This window comes from Gavialis gangeticus, unplaced genomic scaffold, assembly GCF_001723915.1.
Source record: "Gavialis gangeticus isolate Ggan-Ray unplaced genomic scaffold, GavGan_comp1, whole genome shotgun sequence".
Classification (NCBI taxonomy): domain Eukaryota; kingdom Metazoa; phylum Chordata; order Crocodylia; family Gavialidae; genus Gavialis; species Gavialis gangeticus.
In genome coordinates this window covers 116,325,665-116,335,199 of record NW_017729022.1, presented here as the reverse complement: position 1 = coordinate 116,335,199, position 9,535 = coordinate 116,325,665, and the positions used below count along the sequence as shown (strand labels likewise).

Below are 9,535 nucleotides of genomic sequence, written 5' to 3'. Positions count from 1 at the left end.
AGCATCTCGTTAGGGACCCTTACCTTCAAAATCCCCCAGCAATCCACCCTATCCCTTTTCTTCTTCAATATCCTCATGAGGCCACTACAGAATTGACGAGATGATACCAATTCTGTTACTAACCGTATACCAATGTCCCCAGATGTGTAGCTTATTTTTTTTGAAACATAATCGAGACTACCCCAAGGCTACCACAATATGCTTACAACAGTGGTATTCCACTCATGGCTTACAGGTAACAGGTTGGACACCAGATTCTCCAACACTGCTCATGGCCATTTACAATTTAAAAGTAAAGGCGGCTGACAAGGATTGCTAAGTATGGGTTGTCCACAGCTGCTTTACTTGCACAGTATTGTTGGACGGGGACATCAGATGTTGAGAAACACTGGATTACAGGGTGGAATGAATCTGAGCTAGCAACCATAGCAAAACCCTGATTTCCAGGGTTATTGATGGGTACAGAACCAGCTACAATTTTAACCACATCTTCAGATATACTCCTTCAGACACCTGCATTCCTTTGACAGGATACAGGTCACAAAATACAGGGGGGTAAAAAATCAAAGGAGTAAAGCATCCTTAGCTAAGATTATAGTGATACAATTATAAAATAATTTCCAGTGGTTTTCAAACTAAACTAATACATAATCACCTAGACCCTCCTCTTAGAGAAAGCTTTCCTAACAAAAATCAAAGCAGCCAAATCAATAACCAGCTGATAAGAACCATCTATTAGGGAAGGGGGTGGATGGAATGGGATGGGATGGAGGGAAACCATGACTCCATGAAGTCTGCCAGGGATCTTCCTGTACAGATCAAATCATGGCTGAGAGGCTATACAGAAAGTATCAGATGGTGAAGCACTGGAAAATTTCCAAAGTTTCTCCAAAACTGGATCAGTTATATTTTTTGGAAGTTTATCTTCAGAACCTCATGGGACAACAGGTTTTTTTAGATCAGAAATCAAAAGACCCGACTTCAAATCCATTAAGATTGTGATAATATACCAACCCAGGGCTGCCCAACTTCTGAACAGCTTGGGGGCTGCATGCTATCAGGCCACACACCACACAGCAGGTGCCCCACTCACTCCCACTGCACTGCATGGGCCTCACAGGACCACAAATCTTCAGTGCTGTGGGCCTCTTGGGTTCCACAAGCTGCACGAAGCCACCTTGCCCCTCAGGGACAGGGGCAGGAAGCAGAAGCTAGCAGGGGGAGGGGGAGCCTGGAGCCCCCCATGACAGCAAAAGGAACACTAGAGGGAAGGGTGCCTGCACTGAGAACCCAGAGGCCACAAATTAACCCTTCACAGGCTAGATATAGCCCACAAGCCATAAGTTGGAAAGCCCTGTACTAAACAATCCCTTTTCTGTTTCTCTAAGCACACCTTACCATTTAAGCAATACTTAATTAGGCATGGCTTTGCAACATGCTAAGACTATAATGAAGACAAATGTAATTTGGAGCTGCCAGCACAGATGCATCAGATCATGGTGGGGAGATATAATGTTTTTGCCCTCTGTACTGTTTTGGAATGCAAGCAGTTTTAGGAGACACTGACAAACTGTAGAGGATTCAGAGAAAGGCTTTGAAAAAAAATGATCCGAGGACTGGGAGGGATTGACTCATGAGGGAATGCGACTAGGTGACCACAGTAGCCAAGAGGACAAATGGTGTGGGGGTGGGGGACACATGACATCATGGTTATCTGTATTCTACTGGCTCCAAAATATGCCATGCACTGTTACATACATGCATGCTCCTAGCAATGAATTTAAACTCTAAGGGTGCCTATACACATGCAGGAAGGCTGCTCCAACACTGTAATTAATGGAGTCTGCTTCGACATGCTGTAATCAAGTTTGCTGCAGCATGGTAATTACTGCAGTCCAGCTGTCTCCAGCGTCACAGGCACCAGTGTCCTCATGCTGAAAAATGGTGGCAGGGCACTTTAAAGCTCATTTGACAAGCTTTAGTACAAAGCATCCTGTTGCCATTTTTCAGCACCCGGATGTTGATACACATAACACTCCAGCCACCTTAATTAGCACAGCTCTGAGTGCCCCCTCCTGTCTTCTGGAGCACGTGTATAAATGCTCTAAGGTCTCAATCCAAGGCAGATCCCAGCACGTGTTTTTTTCCATAGGGTCATGACCTAGACCTAAAGCAACACAAACAGAACAGGCAAACTGCTGTTTGGACTCAGTAAAAATGACACTCTACCTTTGACTATTCATGGTGCCCCCATAATTTTGCATCAAGTCTGCCCAGCGCACACCAAAGAAGTAGATTTTGTTGATTATTCCAGTAAATATTAACTGAAGTTTGCAAGTTGCCAGGGTTCCTTTTCTCGCTCAGAGACCCAAGCCAGCAACTGGAACTTACTGACGCAGCTGAGAATGCAAACGATAGAGGAGACATCAGGTACTGTCCCTCGGCCTGGGGTGGCAACTCTCACAACAGCACCTGAATCAGTCAAGGCAGCCTGGGCCTATCCGAACATACATGGCAAACCCACCTCTTTATTTCTCTAGTTGCAAGCCAGCTGCAGCATAACAGCTGATCCTCGACTTGGGCCACCTCTCTCATGTCATGCGGGACAGGTGTCTGACTTGGACAGCTGACCTGCCACTCGCATAGCTATGGGTTGGGGAGAGCAGTAGCTATTCCTTATGCTCTTGCCCTGTGCACTCCCGTCTCATCTGCCTTGCTTCTTGGCTTCTTGTGGGCTAAGGATCAAGTGTAGTCACTGCACTGGTCCGATCCCCGAGCCAAAATGTATTTAAACAGCAGCATATAGTGGAGAGTGCACCTCTGTTCAAATACGGCCGGGACTCCTTAAGAGAGCCTCATAGTTAGCCTCCCACAGGCCAGTTTCCAGTGGGAGGATCTCAGTTACATGCCTACTTTATGGAAATATGGGACTCCTCCCTAGCTGGCTCCTGTTGCCACTGGCTGAGGGCAAGGGCTACATCTGAACCACAAGCCTCCCAGTCTGGGCCTGCTGGTAGGACACCTGCAGACGTGTTTGAAAGCATCTGAAGCCCCAGTGCGGACAAGTCCAGGGTGGAGGATACTTGCCAGTTGCAGGGTCACATAGAGCGCTTGAACAATGCTTAATCTGAAGGATTCAGACCAGATCTAACCAATTTGACCTGGGACACGAAAATTTTTCCAAAAAATAAATAGAAAAGTAAATAAAAATCTGCCGCACAGCCAGATCCTCACCCACCTCTGCCTCACACCACTGGGGTCCCAGGCCGGGCCCCTTTGTGCCCACCGCCACATGGGCACAGCTGGGTCCTCCCTTTGGGAACCACTCCCGGGGACAAGCCTATTTGGGGGCCGCGCGTGCGCAGGAGGAAGAGGCGGCGGCGCGGGGAGGGGGCGGTTGAGGGGAGGAAGGGGAAGCCCCGCCCCAGCCCGCCCCGCCCCTCGCCTCGCACTCACCGCGTCGGCCGCGGGGCCCGAGGCCGGTCCCCACATACTGCTGGGGGAGGGGGACCGGGGCCCGGCCGCTCCGAGCGCGTCACGGCTGCGGCCGCTGCGCGCTTCCGTTAACGACAGCGCGGGAGGGGGCGGGGCTTTCCTGCGCGGGGCGCTGCGGTCACATAGGGGGGCGGGGCGCTATGCAAATGAGACGCTGCCCGCCCCCCAGCTGTGGGGGAGGGGTGCTTCGCACTCGCCCGCGGGTCCGGCTGGATCGCAGACCCGCGGTGGGCCCGGGCCGAGCCGCTGCGTTGAAAAAGACTTGCCTCCGGGAAATCCCAGCATCAGCTCTGACATACTCTCAGCACTTGCCTTCGGGAAACATCTCGAGGCCCAACAAACTCTTCTTGCACCAACCGGGTTGGTGGTGCCGCGTGTGACCCAGGGCGGTGCTGCTCAGCCTTTTGGGACTCGAGGCCCATTTCCGTAGCTTTTGTGATCTGAGGAGCACGCGGTTTCAAAACTCGACCGATCCTTTACAACAGCGGTTCTCAACCTTTTTCATACGCGGACCCACTTGTAGACATGGATGGCCAGTCTCTGCCCACCGCCCCTCACTCCTGACCCGCTTCCCCCAGGCGCTAGCCAGTGTGTGGGGTATGGCAGAGCGCCAAGCCGCCCCCCCACAGCCTGGAAGTATGCCAGCCTGCAAGGGAAAAGCCATTTTTTTCCAGGTTTTTCTCCTTTAATGGAAAACCCATTTTTAAAGATTGTCGGTCTGTTTAAAGTTTGTTCGTGACCCTTTCATATAGTCATGTGTCTCGCAGGTTGAGAAACACTGCCTTACAAGATTTACCTCCTTGCAGAGGGGCTGGGATCTGCCAGGCAGGGAGAGCCTGAGCTTGCCTGTATCTGCTTAGCTAATCTGTTTTATCTCCTCACACTTCATTTGTCACCTCACACCTGGAGGCACCCTTCAGAGGATCTGGTGACACCACAGGCCACCCTTCCATCCAGCTGAGCATTACTGACCTAGAAGTGCTGCAGGAGAGTGACTAATGCAGGGGATGGCAAACTTTTTGGGCAGGGTGCCAAAAACACCCTGCAGCCTTGACTTGTAAGATGTTGCTGTGCTGCGGGTGGGGGACTTGCGAGAGGCTCAGTCCCTAAAATCATAGAAAATGAGGATTGGATGGGACCTCACATCATCTAGCCCAACCCCCTGCTCAAAGCAGGACCATCCCCAACTAGGTGATCCCAGCCAGAGCTTTGTCTAGCCAGGTCCTAAAAACCTCCAAGGATGGAGAGTCCACAACCTCTCTGGGTAACCTGTTTCAGTGCTTTACTACCCTCCTAGTGAGAAAATTCTTCCTCATTTCTATCTTAAACTTCCCTTGCTGCAACCTGAGCCCTGTCGCTCCTTGTTCTGACCTTGCTTCTGTCACCGCTGAGAACAGTCTCTAGCTCCATCCTCTTTTGAACCCTCCTCTGGTAGTTGAAAGCTGCTGTTAAATCCCCTCTCAGTCTACATAACCCCAGTTCCCTCAGTCTTCCCTCATAAGTCATGTGCCCCATTCCCCTCCACCCTCCTATTTTTGTTGCCCTCCCCTGGACTCTCTCCAATTTGTCCACATCCTTTCTGTAGTGGGGGGCCCAAAACTGAACACAGTACTCCAGATGTGGCCTCACTATTGCTGAATAGAGGGGAATAATCACTCCTTTGACCTACTGGCCACACACCTACCAATGCAGCCCACTATGCCGTTTGCCTTCTTTGCAACAATGGCTCACTGTTGGCTCATATTCAGCTTACTGCCCATTGTAACCCCCAGGTCCTTTTCTGCAGAGCTGCTGCCCAGCCAGTCAGCCCCCAGCCTGTACTGGTGCATGGGATTGTTCTGTCTTAAGTGCAGGACTTGCCACTTGTCCTGGCTGAACCTCATGAGATTTCTTTTGCACCAATCCTCCAGTTTGTCTAGGTCACTCTGAATCTTAGCCCTACCCTCCAGCTTGTCTACTACTTCCCCCAGCTTGGTGTCATCTTTAAACTTGCTGAGGGTGCACTCTATATCATCTTCCAAGTTGTTGATGAAGACATTGAACAAAACCAGCCTTAGGACCGACCCCTGGGACACTCCACTTGATACCAGCTGCCAACTAGACATCAAGCCATTTATTACTACTCTGAGCCCAATGCTCCAGCAAGCTACTCATTGTGGCATCCCAGTCCCTTCCCTACCATTTGCCCCAAGGTACACAGGACAAACAAAATGTCTTTGTGTGCCATGCTCTGGCACCTGTGCCTACCCCTGGTCTAATGAAAAAGGGTGCATAAAAACTGCATAAAGCAAGAACCAAGCATAGGGGGTGCATGGGAACGCAGATCTGTAATGATCAACAGTATCTGCAGAATGTCTTGAGGGGCAAGGATGCGTTCCTCCAACTGCGCACACCCCATCTTCTATTTCAGGCACACCAAATGAGAGGCACTTTGAGAGCAGAAAAGCATATGGTGATCACTGTCTTGAGCTTTACAGCCCCAGACTGTTACCAGTCAATGGACAATCAGTTTAGGGTCAGAAAATCTACAAGTGGGAACACTCATCATGTAGATGCACAAAGCAGAAGAATTTGCATGCAATATGCAGAAAGTAATAAAGTGATTTGAGGCAAAGGACTTCCCAAACCCTGGTTGGGGATAGATGAAGACACAGCCCAGTTTTTTGTCCCCCCCCATACCTTGCCTCCGAGTACATAAACAGAAAGGGCCAACATAAGCACATGTTGACAGGTCACCAGGGTATTTCACTAACAGAAGCACTGGATGGTCAAGGAAAGTGTGTGATGCTTGCACCTTTGGGACCACAGGTCTTTTTCACAGCCTGTACATCTGCACTGATGGGGTTGAAATGCCCAGAATAATTCTGAGGGAAGCAAGCCACTTCTTTGAGGCTTTGGTTCATGAAGCCAGCCACTGGACAATAGGACAGTGTGAAAGAAGGATTCAGTTACCATTTAAGCAGGTCCAGGATTACTGTTGAATGTGCTATCCTTGACTGAAAAGACTTACAATGTCTTGTGACTAGGTTAGGTCTCAGCGAGTCAGCTTCTCTTGTTGTTACTGCTGCATGCTTTGTGTTGCATATTTGTGAAGCAAATGGGGGAAGCTTTGCTAGCAGGGAGGCAAGAGGAAGTATCTGCTGAACTTGAATTATTAGGTATAAGAACTGTTACTAAAGTCTACCCGGGAGCTTTTCTGCTGAGAGAGGCCTTCAGAGATCACTTTAGCGTTGTGTCTTGGAGTGTATGTTTATTGTGTGTTGCTGGGGGGGTTTTGTATTGCATATTTGTAAAAGACTGAATAATGGAATGTGCACTGTTATTGTAAAAGCATCTCAGGTAGAATAATGGGATGCAAGCTGTTACTGTAAGAGCATCAAAAATAACATTTTTTAGAATGACTGTGTTCTCAGCAGTCCTGTGCACATGTGAAGCCTGGACTTTAATAACAGCAATACAGCACATTAAGCCTCTGAATTTAGATGTCTCAGAAGAATTCTACAGATCCCATATAACAGGTATACAGACTAATAATTCTATTAGAGAAGCAGTAACTGGAATAATTGGATCTTATGAGCTTCTACTACTAGACGTAAAAAGGCAGAAGCTGAAATAGTTTGGCCATGTGTCCAAAACACTGGACCTCACAAACATAGTGAAGCAGTGAATGGTGAAAAGGAAAAGAGGCTGTTCAAAGACAATGGGTGTGTCTACATGTGTGCCTGACTGCACAATTGTTACTGTGCAGTCATTTAGTACTTACTTTAGCGCAGATCTGGTTGCTCATGGGTTGTTTCTGACCCTACTGCGCAGTAGCGTCAGTGTCATGATTCATGCCCACCGACGCTATGTCACCATAGTGAAGAGTTACATTGCTGCAGCTCATCACTACAGTGACATAGCATCTTATGTAGACAAGCCCAATGTGATGCAAAAATATTACCACATGGACAGGAAAATCACAGGTGGAATGTGTCCAAGTTGCTAAAGCCATTTGGAAGTGGAGGGAGATTATGATGACTGTATCTCAAAATGACATCCCTACAAATGTGTTGGTTGTGAGGTCAGGGAGAAAGGAAGCTACTGAGATATAGCCTTTGATATATGCTATTTCACAGTAAATGAAACTTGGGCATTGTAATAAAGAGTACAGTGAAATCATTCAGTGCAAAAACAGACAGTAACTACAGCCTGCGTGCAAAAAACATGAAAAAAACACTCAGAGCATTTGGTCAGTGTGAAAAAAATATTTAAAAAAAATTAAGTGATTTCAAAACTATTGCATCGTTAAGGAAAGTGCAAGCTTTGCATGGAGACTGTAATACCCATGGTTTATGTACTTGGAGTCCGTGCCTAGCTTGTTTTCCACAGACATGGGAAGGGTGTTGGTTCTACCAGCGCTTTTCTTTAGGGAAGGGGTGCTCAACCTCTGGCCCATGGGCCAAATGTGGCCTGCAGAGCCATTGTGTCTGGCCCATGGGACTCCCTGTGGGGCTCCTCACAGGTCAAGAAATTTGGTGGGGGGGGAGTGGTGGCCACTAATATGGCCACCCTCCCCTTTGCCAAATTCCCAATCCCTAAGCCCTCTTTGCCCAGTTGGGGCAAGACTGGAACCCTTCCTTGTGGGCCAGGCCACCCCCACCTGCTTCTGGATTGGGGCCTGGTCACACCCCCTTCCCTCCCATTGGGACCTATTTGGGGCCTGGCCATTCTCTCCCCACCCCACCCCCAGGGACAGGTCACACCTGCTTCTTTTGGGGCAGGGCCATGTCCCCTTCCCCCATAGAGTTGGGTTGGGACCTGGCCAGGCCCCCTTCCACCTCCACAGGGCCGGGTCAAGCTCCTTTTCCTTGCGGGGCTGCAGTGGGGCCAGCCTACCCTCCCCATTTGACTAGATGGTGCCTGTTCAGGTGCTGGATTGGGAATACCAGCTGGATCTGGCCTGCAGATGGATTGGGTGCTGCCAATCCAATCTCCAAGCAAAAAGTTTGAGCACCACTGCTTTAGAGGGGTATTAAATTGCTCCTCAAAGAAAGCATTGCAGTATGTGAACCACGGGAAGGATTCTTATGGCATTTTTGCCCATACTAGCCTGCTAGATCTCCTAATTCTTTCTGTTGGCAGCCTCTGTAGAGTGAATACAACATGTCGTTGTCTGTGAGCTTCTTTGGTTTCCTGACCTGGCTCAGTCCTTTAGCAGGAGGAATGTGGGATGAGGAGATTCAGGATATCTTTTCCCAGTCTAGGCAGGTCTCTTCAGCTTTATACCTTATCTGTCAGCTTGAAAAGCCAAGCTAGCACAGTATTTTTAAAACAAAATTGGAGTTCAGTGAGGGGGTGGACCTTCTGGTCACTGACCTCTGGTTAGCAGAGTTCAAAATTATAACTGGAGCAGTCACAGTTGCAAGAACACGCTTATAATGGGATTGTGGCTGGAGGGTTGTTGAGACAAGTAACACACTGTCTACACTGGCTTTCCAGGTGGAAGGCTTATGACATCCAAGAGGTGGTGGTACCAAGCAGACTGAAAAGTTGGTTTACCAGCTTACATCAAACATATGTGTGGGCACATGCAAACCTATAGTGACAGATGTTAATTCATGTTAATAAAACTTTGTAGGGAAGACCAAATGTATAATCAAATATTTAATTGCGCTGAAGCTTGAGTGAAATTTCACAGAAGCTGGTGGACATAATTGCTGCCCTTCACTCAGGAAACAGCATTAAGCTCCTTTATAAACCACAGGACCACATGCTAAAAAGTGGTCATGAATCTGACCTGTGTGGCAAAGGAGGTAGGTGGGGGGAGTGGGGTGCGGGGGTCACTGGGAGGTTTCACTGGGGGTTGAATACAGAATGGGAGATGGGGTACTGTTTGGTGAGAGAAAGAGAAAAACAGACAACACACAACAGAAGCAGAGAACAAAACCTTACAGGCTGCCAGAGAAGCATTTATAGCCTGACCCTGAGCAGAAACCAAGAGAGAGAGCTTTTGAGGAGAGTGCTGGCTAGAAGAAAAAACAGTCATGACTCAGATCCC

General features: G+C 48.7%; 1 protein-coding gene across 3 annotated transcripts in view; it reads right to left on the bottom strand.

Annotated features, from left to right (window-relative positions):
• The window catches only part of PARP11 (poly(ADP-ribose) polymerase family member 11), a 32,183-nt gene extending 28,608 nt beyond the window's left edge, over nt 1–3,575 (bottom strand). For 2 of the 3 annotated variants that reach the window (XM_019516021.1, XM_019516020.1), the window contains exon 1: nt 3,235–3,326. In XM_019516021.1, coding sequence (XP_019371566.1) covers nt 3,235–3,294 — 60 coding nt within the window. In that variant the 5' untranslated portion in view covers nt 3,295–3,326. Of the gene's footprint in view, nt 1–3,234; nt 3,327–3,456 lie in introns of those variants that run through there. The other variant, XM_019516022.1, reaches the window with a different exon arrangement.
• Between the last annotated feature and the right edge of the window lie 5,960 nt (nt 3,576–9,535).